This window comes from Salvelinus fontinalis, chromosome 4 (genome assembly GCF_029448725.1).
Source record: "Salvelinus fontinalis isolate EN_2023a chromosome 4, ASM2944872v1, whole genome shotgun sequence".
Classification (NCBI taxonomy): Eukaryota; Metazoa; Chordata; class Actinopteri; order Salmoniformes; family Salmonidae; genus Salvelinus; species Salvelinus fontinalis.
The window spans coordinates 58,660,510-58,678,090 of NC_074668.1; the positions used below are offsets into that span (position 1 = coordinate 58,660,510).

Here is a 17,581-nt window from a genome sequence, read left to right on the forward strand (position 1 = left end):
TCCTAGCTGCCTCCTCACTCTGTCGGGACAGATCTCTCACAAAATAGAATAAAAAATGACATATTTAATCTCACCAGATTGCCCCGGTTTTATTAAAATTGAAGATTAGAATTTAAAGCTATCAAATGAAATTTGGGATAAAGAAGATCAATTGATGTTTTCTCCATGCCTATGCACTTACTGTGTGTAGCCTTGTGATGATAACACATTACGTCACAGCTTTGAAGTACTGATAAAATCCTGTTCAAAATGATCACCTCAACCAATCCTTATACTGTTTGACCCCTCTTGACCCCTAACTAGCTCCCTGTTCTCAACAGTACCTGAGATGTCCAGTATATTCTCTCACAGATGCACGGGCAGATCTCACAGCGCATCTACACCAGTGTCAAACTCTCTCATTTTACAACATCTGCCATATTCCATCAAGCAGTAAAGGCAATATTTTTTAAGAGGCCTGGACTCTGGATTAGCTCCATCTCCTTCGCACAGCCAAATTGCCATTTGTGTGGGTGTGTGAGTCTCTAGCAAGTGGGGAAATAGATTAAAGACACATTCGAAAAATCAAACCTCTCAGTTTCATTATTCATTCGTCAAATCCAAGAGAAACAACTTCCCTGTCGACAATGTCTAAATTACAAATGACCTTTCAATCACATCCAAGTTATGAAACAAACTTCTGGCCACCAGCCAACTCCAACAACGTGTGTTGATGACACAGTATGTTGATCTCACCTGTCAGTCTCATCGTCTCAATGGCAAGTACCAGCCCTACAAGAGTCAAAATACTGGATTGTGTGTGTGCGTGCGTGTGTGCGCGTGTGTGTGCCCCTACCAGTGGGCATCTGGATGTCACCTGGAGGAGTGTAGCTCCAGCTGTAATACCATCACCCTCTCAGAACACACCTGACACAGAGTAGCTGTGCTGTGATGTAGTGGGATGGCTGCTAGTCCCACACCTATGATTCAAATGTTAAACCTGTTAAAAACCTGTTAAAAACATAATGAAACAGTGAAAATAGAACAGGGAGGAAAATAACATGTAAAAGAGAAAATGATGCACCTCAAGGCCAGTTGTTTGTTGTGCAGCTAAAAGGGAATGACACGGGCTATTTAAACATTGAAGGTTAAACATTCTCACACAGTAGGGGAAAATAAAAACGATAAAATATTCATGTTTGTGCACATGGCTTGGAGCAGAATAGCTAAATGTACATACACATAATATACTATACTGTACATATGCCGCACATCATGTCCACACACACACACACACACACACACACACACACACACACACACACACACACACACACACACACACAGAGAGACAGACACACAGACACACGCACGCACGCACGCACACACACCAGCACACACACACACACCAGCATACACATCCCCATACAAAGGCGTGTGCTCTCACACATCCAGAGATTAAAGTGAATATCCGCTGGTCCCCAAGCATAATTATGCTCCGATCAATTTAATCTACTTCTTTCCTGCCTCAAACCCATTAGCTTCTTAATGAGAAAGGCTGAGTGATTACACAATGGACTAAAGGAACATAACGAACTATGGTCTGGGCTACAAACACTGACAGCTCCGCGATGACACACAGCACAGGTCTGTGGAGAGGGGGGGGGGGGGGGCAATACACACTGCACAGAATACCCAGGCCTATTGTGAAATACCAAGACAAGGAGGGAGAGAGGGAGAGAGAGAGAGGGAGGGAGAGAGAGGGGGGGAGACAAAAGAGGCCCAGAGAAAATGAAAAGTGATAATGAATGATATAAAATGAACAAGTCCTCTGTCACATAATTGTGTGTCTGCTGAACACTCCCAGAAATGGAGCACTTACACACCTAGATGTACACACACATGCAGTGCCTTCAGAAAGTATTTACACCCCTTGATTTTTTTACACTTTTTGTCGTGTTACAAAGTGGGATTAAAATGGATTTATATAATTGTAATTTGTTGTCAACGATCTACACAAAATACTAAGACAAATTCTAACATTTGTCAAATAAAATCAAAATAAACACTAATACAGTGGCTTGCGAAAGTATTCACCCCCTTGGCATTTTTCCTATTTTGTTGTCTTACAACCTGGAATTAAAATAGATTTCTGGGGGGTTTGTATCATTTGATATACACAACATGCCTACCATTTTGAAGATGTAAAATATGTTTTATTGTGAAACAAACAAGAAATAGACAAAAAAGAAAAGAAAACTTGAGCGTGCATACCTATTCACCCCCCCAAGGTCAATACTTTGTAGAGCCACCTTTTGCAGAAATTACAGCTGCAAGTCTCTTGGGGTATGTCTCTATAGGCTTGGCACATCTAGCCACTGGGATTTTTGCCCAGTCTTCAAGGCAAAACTGCTCCAGCTCCTTCAAGTTGGATGGGTTCCGCTGGTGTACAGCAATCTTTAAGTCATACCACAGATTGTCAATTTGATTGAGGTCTGGGCTTTGATTAGGCCATTCTAAGACATTTAAATGTTTCCCCTTAAACCACTCGAGTGTTGCTTTAGCATTATGCATAAGGTCATTATCCTGCTGGAAGGTGAACCTCCATCCCAGTCTTAAATCACCGGAAGACTGAAACAGGTTTCCCTCAAGAATTTCCCTGTATTTAGCACCATCCATCATTCCTTCAATTCTGACCAGTTTCCCAGTCCCTGCTGATGAAAAACATCCCCACAGCATGATGCTGCCACCACCATGCTTCACTGTTGGGGTGGTGTTCTCGGGGTGATGGGAGGTATTGGGTTTGCGCCAGACATAGCGTTTTCCTTGATGGCAAAAAAGGAACATTTTAGTCTCATCTGACCAGAGTACCTTCTTCCATATGTTTGGGGAGTTTCCCACATGCCTTTGGCGAACACCAAAACGTTTGCTTATTTTTTTCTGGACACACTTCCGTAAAGCCCAGCTCTGTGGAGTGTACGGCTTAAAGTGGTCCTATGGATAGATACTCCAATCTCCGCTCTGAAGCTTTGCAGCTCCTTCAGGGTTATCTTTGGTCTCTTTGTTGCCTCTCTGATTAATGCCCTCCTTGCCTGGTCCGAGGGTTTTGGTGGGCGGCCCTCTCTTAGCAGGTTTGTTGTGGTGCCATATTCTTTCAATTTTTTAATAATGGATTTAATGGTGCTCCGTGGGATGTTCAAAGTTTCGGATATTTTTTTATAACCCAACCCTGTCCTGTACTTCTCCACAACTTTGTCTCTGACCTGTTTGGAGAGCTCCTTCTTCTTCATGGTGTCGCTTGCTTGGTTGTGCCCCATGCTTAGTGGCGTTGCAGACTCTGGGGCCTTTCAGAACAGGTGTATATATACTGAGATCATGTGACACTTAAATAAAGTCCACCTGTGTGCAATCTAACTAATTATGTGACTTCTGAAGGTAATTGGTTGTATCTTATTTAGGGGCTTCATAGCAAAGGGGGTGAATACATATGCACGCACCACTTTTCCGTAAAAAGAAGAAAAAAAAGTAAAGTTATTTTTAAAATTTCACTTCACCAATTTGGACTATCTTGTATGTATGTCCATTACATGAAATCCAAATAAAAATCTATTCAAATTACAGGTTGAAAAACGCCAAGGGGGGTGAATACTTTTGCAAGGCACTGTATATCTTCATTACATAAGTATTTAGCCCCCTGAGATAATACATGTTAGATTTAACTTTGTCAGCGATTACAGCTGCAAGTCATTCTGGGTAAGTCTCTAAGAGCTTTCCACACCTGGATTGTGTAACATTTGCCCATTATTCTTTTTTTTTTAATTCTTGAAGCTTTGTCAAATTGGTTGTTGATCATTGCTAGACAACTATTTTCAGGTCTTGCCATAGATTTTCCAGCAGATTTAAGTCAAAACTGTAACTTAGTCATTCAAAAATCATGTTAAACACTATTATTGCACACAGTGTTTCCATGCAACTTATTATGTGACTTGTTAAAAAAATGTTTACTCCTGAACTTATTTAGGCTTGCCATACCAAAGGGGTTGAATACTTATTGACTCAAGACATTTCAGCTTTTCATTTGTAATACATTTTTAACATTATGGGGTAATATGTGTAGGCCAGTGACAAAAAATCTAAATTTAATCAATTTTCAATTCAGGCTGTAACACAACAAAATGTGGAAAAACTCACAGTACAGTATTATATGGTTGTAGCATCCATGCTCACCATACACAGTTATTACTTCCCTCCTCCACTGACAAACACCCATGGGAGCGAGCTGAGATCGCACATTCAACTACCTGTAGTTAGCAGATTGTGTGCGTGTGTGCGTGGGTGTGTTGTATGTGAAACTATGTGGATGTGCCTACCTGTCATCATACCTTTCCATAGTTATGTTACATGTGTATAATGTACACTGAGTATGCCAAACATTAGGAACACCTTCCTAGTATTGAGTTGCACCCCCTCCCTTTAGAACAGCCTCAATTCGTCAGGACTCTACAAGGTGTCGAACGTTTTCCACAGGGAATGCTGACTCATGTCGACTCCAATGCTTCTCACAGCCGTGTCAAGTTGGCTGGATGGTGGACAATTTGGACCATTTGCATAGTGGAACATTCACACAGGAAACTGTTGAGCGTGAAAAACCCAGCAACGTTGCAGTCCAACCCGCAATCCATGTCTCAAGGCTTACAAATCCTTTCACCTGTCTCCTCCCCTTCATCTACACTGATCGAAGTGGATTTAACAAGTGACATCAATAAGGCGTCGTAGCTTTCGCCTGGTCGGTCCATGTCATGGAAAGAGCCGGTGTTCCTGACGTTTTGTACACCCGGCGTACATTGGAATGAGGTTGGAACAGACACAACTCAGTATCCAATCACATTTTGGTGCAACCAACTGAAGTGAGCAGCATGCCAATAGGAGGAAGAACGCGGCGCACTCATACATGACGGAGTGATGCTTTGCCATTGGGAGCAGACCAGGGGCTGGTGTGGGAGCAGAAGGGTTCATCTATATCCAGATGGGCGTCAGTAGCATGCAGCAGTGGGCAGGCAGGAGGAGAAACAGTGGGTTGGACACATTGGTTGAGTGAGTAGCCTGAAGACTGAGAATCAGAGATCTGCTTGAAGCTATGAAGAGCGTTCCCTCTGTGAACACTCTCTAGTCATGCAGCCTGGTATCAGTTCATCACAATGTCGTAATACCGACGAAACAGTCAAACACAGTCAAGGGCATGGATGCCGTGTCAGTCTATCCCACCGCACTGTCCCTTTTCCCACTTCTGCGGAGCACGTTGTACTCGGGGGTGTTGAGAGCGTCTTGCTGAACAAAGACGGCGTGAGAGAAGAGAGAAGGGAGAGAAGAGTGGAGTACCAGAGACAGATGCAGTCAGAGCAACCCACAATGGTGTGGTACTGTACCATGCCAGTCATCCCAGTGGAGGGAACAGCGTGGCCGCTCTCTGGAATAACAATGCAGCATATCAACAGGCACATTCGGGTACGGTTTCCATTTTGACATAAACAACGGAACGCGCACACCCACACATACGAATGCACGCACTCCCTCTCTTTCATTCGTCATACACACTGGCACACACTTGCTACACATTACACACACATAGGGACTAATGCAACAAATAGCCTTGCAGGCTCGATCAAAAGGAGGAAATGGTATTTGAGGCTGATCTATGATTTAGTCCTTTAACCTACATGGAGCGTTAATCAGAGTAGTATAAAATATTCATGAAGCTTCCCTGTCTGACGGGGTTCATATCACACACTATAATTACTATCATGTCTGCCAGAGGAGAGCCAGAGCACACCATAGCCTAGTATTGTTGGCTCAGGGCTAAAAGTCAGGCAGAGTTACCATTGGTCTGTCTCCATCTCATTCAAGTTGCCACTGAACACTAGAGAGCCAGTGGAGAGATTCACCCAAGCGTGAGTGAGTGTGTAGGAGAGAGAGAGAGGGGGAGATACAGAGTGCACATGTACGGTACAAATATAGATTCCTATAGAATACATATAAGGATTATAATAACATGGATTTAGGCCTACATTATTTCTTACAGTATTCATACAGTACAAGCCATGCAGTAATACGGGATACTGAATTATTAGTGCGTGCCGGTAAAGCCTCTGAAAAAGTACGTGCAGGTCTTGCTTCAGTTGAACAGGAAAGACAAAACCCAGCGTCAGCTTTGGTAACACTCAAGCAGGCATGGTGCAGCGAGGGCAGAGAAAGAGAGGAGACTTCAACAAAGAGAGAGGGACAGAGGAGGAGGAGGTAAGAGGAGCGTTGTCTCTCTCGCTCTCTGCGGTGTAATCTGGGTCCTCCTCCTGCTGTCGTTCATGCTAATGGTCTCTGACCGGGAGGGAAGCCACAAAGCAGAGTAGAGCAGAGAATAGCAGAGCTGGGACTCTGACTGACGCAGGGACTGAGTGACTGGGGCCTCCTCAGTAATGGCCCAGCAACCAATGGGCCTGAACAGAACCTGACGCAGCATGAAGCTCAGACAGGCCCAGAAACACAGCCCCAGTGTGCTTAGAGAGAACACAACACACAGACTCAAACCCATACAATTACACTCGCATGAATGTGACCACACAAATGTATACAACATAGACTGGGCATAGAATTAGACAGAAGCAAAACAATCCCTGTTCTGCTTACTAACTGACAACAAAGCCCAACCTGCAAATGGTTGGTATTGATGAACAGTCTGAAGCCTAATTCCAATGATCTGATCAAAGCTGTTAGACAGAACTCTCCCCTTCTCATCCTTTTCGGTCTGCTTGCTTCTATCTCTCTCTCTGTCCTTATGCACTGGGCTTAATGAGATGTAGTGAATTGTCTTCAGTACACTGGACATCAGAGAGCCATCCCCGAGCCCTGGTCACATGAGAGAGGACAGAGAGAAGAGGCCAGAGAGGATAGGCCAGAGAGGAGGAGAGAGAAGAGAGGACAGAGAGGAGAGAACAGAGGGAAAAGGCCAAAGTGAAGAGAACCAGAGGTCTGCCCTGTCAATACCTCAGTGTCAGACATCAAAACATGAACAACCATACAGGTTTGAGGAAGAGGTGAATATACTGATATACTGACTGATATACTGATTGTACAAAACATTAGGAACACCTTCCTAATATTGAGTTGAACCCCCTTTTGCCCTCAGAACAGCCTCAATTTGCTGGGGCATGGCCTCAACAAGGTGTCAAAAGCGTTCCACATGGATGCTGGCCGATGTTGACTCAAATGCTTCCCACAGTTTTGTCAAGTTGGCTGGATGTTCTTTGGGTGGTGGACCATTCTTGATACACACAGAAAACTGTTGAGCGTTGCAGTTCTTGACACACTCAAACAGGTGTGCCTGGCACCTACTACCACACCCCATTCAAAGGCACTTCAATCTTTTGTCTTGCCTATTCACCGTCTGAACGGCACACATACAGAATCCATGTCTCAAGGCTTTAAAAAAAAAAATCATTCTTTAACCCGTCTCCTCCCCTTCATCTACACTGATTGAAGTGGATTTAACAGGTGACATCAATAAGGGATCATAGCTTTCACCTGGATTCACCTGGGCAGTCCATGTCACGGAAATAGCAGGTGTTCCTAATGTGTTGTACACTCAGTGTACAATCCTATCATATGACTCATTACAGAGTTTGGGTGAATGTCACTTTATGTTACAGTACAACAGCCAAGGGGTGTTCAAGTCAATCCACTGGCACAAATAGAACAATGACACAAAATGTACGCCATGTTGCACTGTCGTACAGTAGCAACACGTTGTCTGTGTGTGCTGGAGTAGAGTTGAGAGTCCTCCTGAAGCACTGGTGGCTTGTTTCGGGTCTCTGAAGAGAGGGATTACATTACCAAAGCCTGGCAAACCTCCCCTAAGTGACTGTACTGCATCATTATTCATCACCTAGAGGGAGAGGGAAGGAAGGAGATAACAACAGGCTTTCAAGTTTAATGTGGGAGAACGCGAGAGTCCTGAGGAGGATGACAAGACCATGGGAGGGAAGAACAGGTCCTGTTCGGGGAGCTTCCTGTTTAGATACTACGCTGCTGACAGAGGGCTGGGAGATCCATTAGATCCAGACCTTTAAGAGGCTAGGTGTCGTAAGGCTGATGGAACTACGGGAAACGTCCCCGCAGTAGGCTGGACAACACCGCGTCCGTTGAGCAGATTCCCAATGAATTAACACAAGGAAGTAAACGACATCAATTGGCGTTTCTCTTCTACCCCGAGACGAGGAAGATATCACATCCTGAGATAGACGTGTCTTGCTTTTGAGGGAAACACATCTGTCTGTCTTTCATTTCATGATTCACCTCCGACCTTGGCCCGAAGGTAATACTGAGCTTCTTTCATGGCACAATAAGCATTCAAACGCTTACCCCCCCTCCACGCATGTTGAGTTCATGACGGCTCTGATGTTCAGATGACCCTCTGTCAAGATATTACGCAGTCTTACACGTACACACACACACACACATCTGAGACAATGCTCACGAAGAGAGACAAACAGCGCAAGGTTTATACGTACACTTAACATTTATAGAGCTAAATACAAAAAAGAAAACACTGTGGATCACAGTACAGATCAATTATCAAAAACATCAACATAAATAATTTGCATGACCGTTACAAATAACTTGGTCCCCGTAGTAGCAGATGAGTAAGTGGGAGTGATAGCCGATGTCTTATTGCTTTCAGAATGAACTGAACAGAAAAGGCCTGCACACTGAATATGCTCCCAATTACCACATCGTTGACAACGTTTCGATCCACAAGGGTCTTGGCCTGATGAAGATCCTTCCGGATCAAAACCGTGCAGTGTGCAGGCCCTTTTCTGCTCTTTTCTAGTATATACTTAATTAGCCCGGCACCTACGCTTTATTTAAGGATGTGTGTGTTGACCACAAACTTCTCTTTCAGAATGAACAACCCACTAATGTCGAGAAGTTAATACTGTAGGTCTAACGGACCCGTCCTCTACACAAGCACCTTGTCCCTTAGTGGTTACGGTGAGGGGACAAGAGGACATAGAAGTGAAAGGCCTTCATATCCAGTCCCAGTCTCTCCCAAGAATACTGGGAGGATTTAGCTGTCTGACGCTGAGCCCAAAACACTGATGAACTAACGACGACCCCAGGTGCTGTATGTACAGCTAACGACACTAATCCAAACGCATTACATAACATTACCAGAACACTGCTGGAACGTCACAGCTAGGTCAACACCCCTTTCTTGAGTGTTTTTTTTTCTTAATACATCAGGAAGGATACTGTACAACATTCGCTGGGTGAAGTAACTCGGGACGCAAAGAGAAAGGGACGGAAGGGTGAAAGAGGAGGCGTGAGCTTTCGCCTGAGGAGTGCGACTGAGAGAGCGTTTTTCAACACCGCGGGTGTTGAAGATATGGGAGCGATAGTAATGACGGTTGAGGTGTAGGGAGCTAGAGGGCTGTAGGCTCAGGCTGTAGTGGCTTGTAACCGCAGTGCACTGTGGGTTGTACTGGAGAGTGGTAGTGTAGTGTACTTTCAGTCGTAGTATAGCGAGGGCTCCCTCTGGAACCCTGCTGGTAGCGCTGTAGTTCACAGGTGCAGGTGGGGACAGGTGTCCATGGCAACCATGTGCCAGTGTTAGTCTCTAACAGGCTGAGCCAGGTCAATGGAGATGAGTAGCCGTCAAGATCAAATCCGTCCAACTATCAGTCTGTCTGTCTGCGGGACTCGCACGGTGGGAAATGAAGAGGCCCTAAGTCAGAGTCCGTGTGTCCTTCCTTTGTTCATGGGATCTGGATCTGTAGCTCCTCCTCCTCTTCGTCTGGGTCGCTGGGCGGTCCGTCTGGGTTCTCCGGGCTGAACCGAGCTGACCTCATCTTCCCAAACAAGCCCGGGCTCTTCTGCCGCCGCAGTCTAGAACAGAGGAACACAGAGGAGAGGAAGAGTGAGTGGACTTGAGTGAGAAGGCTACTTCAGGTTTTGATCTCGATTTTTCACAACTGGCACTTAAAGGCCCAGCGCTGTCAAAATTCTGTTTTTCCTGTAAAAGTCTGATTATTCCCTCAACAACTAAGGTATAGCTCTTGCAGAAAATCACTGCGGAGATCTCAACAGTGGCCGAGTAAACAAAGGCATGTTTTAGGACTGCGTCGGCTAAACAAACAATGCATAATTCACCATTGCCTAAAAGCCCAGCGCAACGGAGCTGCTTCTGTTGCCAGGTAACACTCAGTTAGCCAGCAATGACCAGTTACTGAGCCACGGCTGCCATACTGGTGATCATATCACCTGGACAACAGTGAAATACTAAGATCATCTCTACAGAGGTAGAGCGGGGGGAGAGGAAGAGAGAGGGCGAGAGAGAGAGAGAGAGAGAAAGGGAGGGTCTTCTCTCTACAACCCAGGCACATTTTTTGAAATTCAGGAGAAGGTTCCCATCGGACCTAGCTCTAATGAATCACTCTGAGACTCCGAGAAAAGCTTACATTATTTATCAGCCAGCCGTTTGCCGAATTGATCATCATTTTGAGATGATCCATCGCCTTAACTTGGGCCCAAAATCCTACCTGCGTGTTTGCAGTCGGTTAGGTCTGCGCCATAATGACAAAGACAAACAGGTACAAGAGAAAAGCAGACCCAGTTCATTCCTAAAACCAACAAACGCTCTATTTGCTGTCTGTTTCGCTCTCTCTTTACCTCTCCTTCTCTCTCTTTACCTTCTCCCGCTCCCTCCTTCTCTCTCTTTTACTTTTACTTTCTCCAACTCCTTCCTTCCTCTGTGTCGCAGCAGGCTCCGTCTATCTGCTGTCACGCTTTATTAGGACACAACAGCTTAACCGTCAGGAAGCTTGTGTTTAAGACAATGCCTGTCGTCTGAGTCTGGCCTGGGTAAACGGACCGGCTGTCCAGGTAAATAGAGGATTTATTAGAGATGAGAGGAGGAGCCCAGCCAAGCCCCCAGGCTGTGCAGTTACACTGCTGAACAACTAGAGTTTCTAGACAGTAGCACTTACGAACCTACGGTAGCTAACAACCCTGGGCCAGCCACCACTGTCTGCCTGGGACTGACTGACTCACTGACTCACTGACAGACTCACTGACTGACTCACTGACTGACTCACTGACTGACTCACTGACAGACTCACTGACAGACTCACTGACAGACTCACTGACAGACTCGCTGACAGACTCAATGACAGACTCAATGACAGACTCACTGACAGACTCACTGACTGACTCACTGACTGACTCGCTGACAGACTCAAAATCAAATCAAATCAAATTGTGTTGGTCACATACACATGGTTAGCAGATGTTAATGCGAGTGTAGTGAAATGCTTGTGCTTCTAGTTCCGACCCTGCAGTAATATCTAACAAATAATCAAACAATTTCACAACAACTACCTTTTACACATAAGTGTAAAGGAATTAATAAGAATATGTACATATAAATATATGGATGAGCGATGGCCGAACGGCATAGGCAAGATGCAGTAGATGGTATAGAGTACAGTATATACATATGAGATGAGTAATGTAGGGGATAAAAACATTATATGAAGTGGCTAGTTATACATTTATTACATCCAATTTTTAATTATTAAAGTGGCTAGAGATTTGAGTCAGTCTGTTGGCAGCAGCCACTAGTGATGGCTGTTTAACAGTCTGATGGCCTTTAGATAGAAGCTGTTTGAAACTGACCTCGCCTTCTGGATGACAGCGGGGTGAACAGGCAGTGGCTCGGGTGGTTGATGTCCTTGATGATCTTTTTGGCCTTCCTGTGACATCGGGTGGTGTAGGTTTCCTGGAGGGCAGGTAGTTTGCCCCAGGTGATGCGTTGTGCAGACCAGATTACCCTCTGGAGAGCCTTACGGTTGTGGGTGGAGCAGTTGCCGTGCCAGGCGGTGATACAGCCCGACCGGATGCTCTTGATTGTGCATCTGTAAAAGTTTGTGAGTGTTTTTGGTGACAAGTCAAATTTCTTCAGCCTCCTGAGGTTGAAGAGGCGCTGTTGCACCTTCTTCACCACGCTGTCTGTGTGGGTGGACCATTTCAGTTGTCCGTGATGTGTACGCCGAGGAACTTAAAACTTTCCACCTTCTCCACTACTGCCCTGTTGATGTGGATAGGGGAGTGCTCCCTCTGCTGTTTCCTGAAGTCCACGATCATCTCCTTTGTTTTGTTGACGTTGAGTGTGAGGTTATTTTCCTGACACCACACTCCGAGGGCCCTCACCTCCTCCCTGTAGGCCATCTTGTTGTTGTTGGTAATCAAGCCTATCACTGTAGTGTCGTCTGTTATCTTGATGATTGAGTTGGAGGTGTGCATGGCCATGCAGTCATGGGTGAACAGGGAGTGCAGGAGAGGGCTGAGAACACACCCTTGTGAGGCCCCAGTGTTGAGGATCAGCAGGGTGGAGATGTTGTTAAATGTGTTAAATGCTGAGCTGTAATCGATGAACAGCATTCTTACATAGGTATTCCTCTTGTCTAGATGGGTTAGGGCAGTGTGCAGTGTGGTTGCGATTGCGTCGTCTGTTGACCTATTATGGCAGGAGGGTAAATTGGAATGGGTCTAGTGAGTCAGGTAGGGTGAAGGTCTTGGGAACAAGAAAGCTAAGGTCCCTCTTGAAGCCCTCTTGAAGCATGTGGGAACAGCAGACTGGCATAGGGATTGATTGAATATGTCCGTAAACACACCAGCCAGCTGGTCTGCGCATGCTACGAGGACGCGGCTAGGGATACCGTCCGGGCCGGCAGCATTGCCTGGGTTAACATGTTTAAATGTTTTACTCACGTTGGCTGCGGTGAAGGAGAGCCTGCAGGTTTTGGTGAGCAAAGAAGTTGTTTAGTTTGTCTGGGAGCAAGACATCGGTGTCCGCAACGGGGCTGGTTTTCTTTTTGTAGTCCGTGATTGACTGTAGACCCTGCCACATACATCTTGTGTCTAAGCCGTTGAATTGCGACTCCACTTTGTCTCTATACTGCTGCTTAGCTGGTTTGATTGCCTTGCGGAGGGAATAGCTACACTGTTTGTATTCGGTCATGTTTCCGGTCGCCTTGCCATGATAAAAGCAGTGGTTCGCACTTTCAGTTTTGCGTGAATGCTGCCATCAATCCACGGTTTCTGGTTGGGGAAGGTTTCAATAGTCACCGTGGGTACAACATCACCGATGCACTTGCTAATAAACTCGCTCACCGAATCAGTGTATACATCAATGTTTTTGTCCGATGCTATCCGGAACATATCCCAGTCCACGTGATCGAAGCAATCTTGAAGCGTGGAATCAGATTGGTCGGACCAGCGATGAACAGACCTGAGCATGGGTGTTTCCTCTTTTAGTTTCTGTCTATAGGCTGGGAGCAACAAAATGGAGTCGTGGTCAGATTTGCCGAAAGGAGGGCGAGGGAGGGCTTTGTATGCGTCGCGGAAGTTAGAGTAGCAATGATCCAGAATTTTGCCAGTCCGGGTCGCGCATTCGATATGCTGATAAAATTTAGGGAGCCTTGTTTTCAGATTAACCTTGTTAAAATCCCCAGCTACAATGAATGCAGCCTCAGGATATGTGGTTTCCAGTTTACATGGAGTCCAATGAAGTTCTTTCAGGGTCGTCGAGGTGTCTGCTTGGGGGGGATATACACGGCTGTGATTATAATCAAAGAGAATTCTCTTGGTAGATAATGCGGTCGGCATTTGATTTTAAGGAATTCTAGGTCAGGTGAACAAAATGACTAGAGTTCACTGAGACTCACTGACTAACTCACTAACAGACTCACTGACTGACTCACTGACTGACTCACTGACTGACTCACCGACAGAATCACCGACAGACTCACCGACTGACTCACTGACTGGCTGACTCACTGACTGGCTGACTCACTGACTCACTAACTCATACTGGAGAGCAGGGAATATGTGAGGGTGAGTGAGCTGGCTACAGATAGTGAGATTTACATTATGAGTGAGATTTACATTATGAGCTGTCCAGGTTCATGAGTAAGCAATGTGAGCTGGGGGCGCTAATCAGTCAGTAATGATACTGTGGGACCCATAGTAATACTAGGCATAACAAATAGACACCCCCCCTTTTCATATTATTATTATGGATAATATCTTTAGACATGTGGCTCATTCACATGGTACTGTAAAGCAGACTAGTATTTTAGGATATAAGATGGTTATTGTGGTTATTACTGAGTAATGCTCAATGTCAGCGGCATAGTTGCAGTCCCCAACGCTCTGGATAACATGAAAACAGCCTAAACAGCCCTGCTAGGGCGAGTAAAATGTGAGGTGTTCTCTTATTTGTGTCTGGATGTAGCTAATGTTAGCCAATTAGCTTGTGTGATTGACTGCCATTGTGACGGTCAGAGCGCTCGCTAGTCCTCGACCTGAGCATCCAGTGTGCCCTCTGAACACTCCGAGAGGGAAACGCTCTGAATTTACAAACGAACAATATGGCAATGCTCTGAATTTACGAACGCCCATAGCGCACTCTGGCAGTCCAGATTGAATTTACGAACACACCTGAAGTGTCTAGCTAGTAATTTGTTATGCTAACAAGCTAGCACGAGGTTGCATAGCAACAGCATCAACTTCCGGTAGACAGGTGTAGTGCTAGTATCCTCAACTGAAAGGATACCGTTTGTTTACAGTATACTAAAATGAACTAATAGTATATAGAATGTACTATATTTTCATTAAGCATGTAGTATACAGTATGTTAATATGGGTATTCGAACACAGCTCTAGTGATGATAGTATCAGTAGTATCATACGACATATATCATCATCCAGTGATGATACATGTCGAATGTTCCGTGTATGTTTTGTGATTTCAGGTGAGCAAAGATGGCCTTAAGTGCATGAAAGTGTTACTACACATGTTAAGTGAATGTATAAACAAGTAAGGGTATCAGGGAGATAAGCGATGCTTGTTTTAAAGTTCTCCAGGCACAGAGAAACACACCTACTGTGTTACTAACCGAGTGGCTAGCTAGCCAACTGGCAAGGTGGTGCGTCGCAGTGAGATATGAAATTAGCCACCTGTAACCTCGAGAATATGTGAATGGGTCCATAGTTTCACTTCTTCACTGTTTTATAATGTGAAAATGTGTTTTCTACACGTGTATGTCCTATAAGAGAACGAGAATGGCCATATTTGTGATACAGAGACTCTTGACCATCATCAGAAGGAGACCTAGTGATGATAAAGGCAGCATGTCTGACGTGCCCTGTCTGTCTTGTGATTTCAAAAAAGAAAAGGAAATGTTCTAAACTTCTACATGCTAGAAAGTCGGTGACATTATTCAAGTGTGCAACAATACCAGCAATAGAGGGGTGAGTGTGTCCAGTGAGTGTTCAGCGTGTGTTTAGTGAGTGTTCAGTACGAGTTCAGCGGGCGTTCAGTGTGTGTTTAGTGAACGTTCAGTGTATGTTCAGTCTGAGTGTTCAGCGTTTGTTCAATGTGTTCAGTGTGTGTTCAATGTGAGTGTTTAGTGTGTGTTCAGTGTGTGTTTACTGTGGGTTTAGTGAACATTCACTGTGTGTTCATTGTGTGTTCAGTGTGTTCAATGTGAGTTCAGTGTGTGTTTAGTTTGTGTTTAGTGTGTGTGTGTGTGTTCATTGAGTATTCAGCGTGTGTTCATTGAGTGTTCAGTGTGTGTTCAGTGAGTGTTCAGTGTGTGTTCAGTGAGTGTTCAGTGTAAGTTCAGTGTGTGTTCAGTGTGTGTTTAGTGAGTGTTCAGTGTAAGATCAGTGTGTATTCAGTGAATGTTTAGTATGAGTACTGTGAGTGTTCAGTGTTTGTTCAGCGTATTCAGTGTGAGTGTTGAGTGGTCAGTGTGTGTTCAGAGTGTGTGTTTAGTGTGTGTTTAGTGAGGTTTCAATGTGTTCAGTTTGAATGTTCAGTGTTTGTTCAGTGTGCGTTCAGTGAGCGTTCAGTGTGTGTTTAGTGAGTGTTTAAAGTGAGTGTTCAGTGTGAGTGTTCAGTGTGTGTTCAATGTGTGTTTAGTGTGTGTTTAGTGAGCATTCAGTGTGTGTTCAGTGTGAGTTTCTGTGTGTTCAGTGTGTGTTTAGTGTTTTCAGAGTGTGTTTAGTGTGTGTTTAGTGAGCTTTGAGTGTTTGTTCAGTTTGAGTGTACAGTGTTTGTTCAGTGTGTTCATTGTGAGTGTTCAATGTGTGAGTGTTCAGTGTACGTTCAGTGTCTGTTCAGTGTGTTTAGTGAGCGTTCAGTGTTTGAGCGTTCAGTGTTTGTTCTGTGTGTTCAGTATGAGTTCAGCGTGTGTTCAGTGAGCGTTCAGTGTAAGTGTTGAGCTGTGCCCCATGCAGCGTCCCTTTTGGGAGACAAAGTGATACTAACGTGATACGGTGGCTCTGCGGGGTCATCTCCGATCCCTCACCCGCAGGCTTCAGCGCCTCACTCTGCACATCAAAAGACCCAACACAGCCTCACATAATGAATCCACTCTCTCCTCAATTATGGAGGAGCCTGGTCTGAGCTGCAGCTCAAGCAGCAAAGGAAACAGGCGATAGTTGAACTATTTCTAGAAATGTCCAGGATAGATGGGCGGGCCTGTGCGAAGTGGACCTGCAGTAGTGTGCGCTGCCGTGTGTGTTGTGATGACGCACGGCTAGAATGGCTCCAGGGTGAACTGAGCCTCAGTTTAGAAAGAGAAAGAACACAGCTTCCCACACAGCCAGAGATCACTCTCCGTCAAATTCGGTTATTCACCCAGGTAGAGAGAGAGTCAGCCTCTACGGTGTGTTCGCTACAGGGGAAAACTACTGCAGAATATACTATGTTATTTCCAAGAAGCTGTATCTGTGTTAGTGCTGCCCCCGCCCCCCCCCCCCCCCCCCCCCCCCATTTACTGCTCTCTGTTCTCATCCTCTGTGGTGTAATGCTAGCCTGGTTCCAGGTCTGTTTGTGCTGTCCTGTCAATGTCTGTGGTCATTGACCATATACAGGAGTTAGCAAGACAACGCCAACAGATGTGGAATCAGGCTAGTATGATGGTGCCAGAGGCCTGGGTGGACCCTCTCTGTTCCCCGTGCCACATTACTCTACTGGGGGACTCACTGACAGGAAAGGAGATCCTTTTAATGGCGCTAAATTACACATAGTGTTTTGACCACAGTCACCCACTAAATGACAAAAAGCTTTTCCATTGCCCAAACACTTAGCAAGGCCATGTTAAGGTGTGAGACAGTACATCTGGAGGAGAAGGGGGAGAGAGAGAGAGAGAGAGAGAGAGAGAGAGAGAGAGAGAGAGAGAGAGAGAGAGAGAGAGAGAGAGAGAGAGAGAGAGAGAGAGAGAGAGAGAGAGAGAGAGAGAGAGAGAGAGAGAGAGAGAGAGAGAGAGGCCGCCGTAGGCAGACCTGGCTCTGAAGAGAAGACAGACACTGCCCACAAAATGAGGTGGAAACTGTGCTGCACTTCCTAACCTCCGGCCAAATGTATGACCATATTAGAGACACATATTTCCCTCAGATTACACAGATCCACAAATAATTTGAAAACAAACCCAATTTTGATTAACTTCCATATCTACTGGGTGAAATATCACATTGTGCCATC

The 17,581-nt window shown here is 45.3% G+C and overlaps 1 protein-coding gene across 1 annotated transcript in view; it reads right to left on the bottom strand.

The window, feature by feature from the left end:
* Positions 1-8,529: 8,529 nt before the first annotated feature.
* LOC129854051 (coiled-coil domain-containing protein 102A-like) overlaps positions 8,530-17,581 on the bottom strand; it is a 67,529-nt gene continuing 58,477 nt past the window's right edge. Inside the window, exon 9 of the mRNA XM_055920677.1 lies at positions 8,530-9,915. Within this exon, the coding sequence (XP_055776652.1) occupies positions 9,786-9,915 (130 nt within the window). The 3' untranslated portion in view covers positions 8,530-9,785. The remainder of the gene's footprint in view (positions 9,916-17,581) is intronic.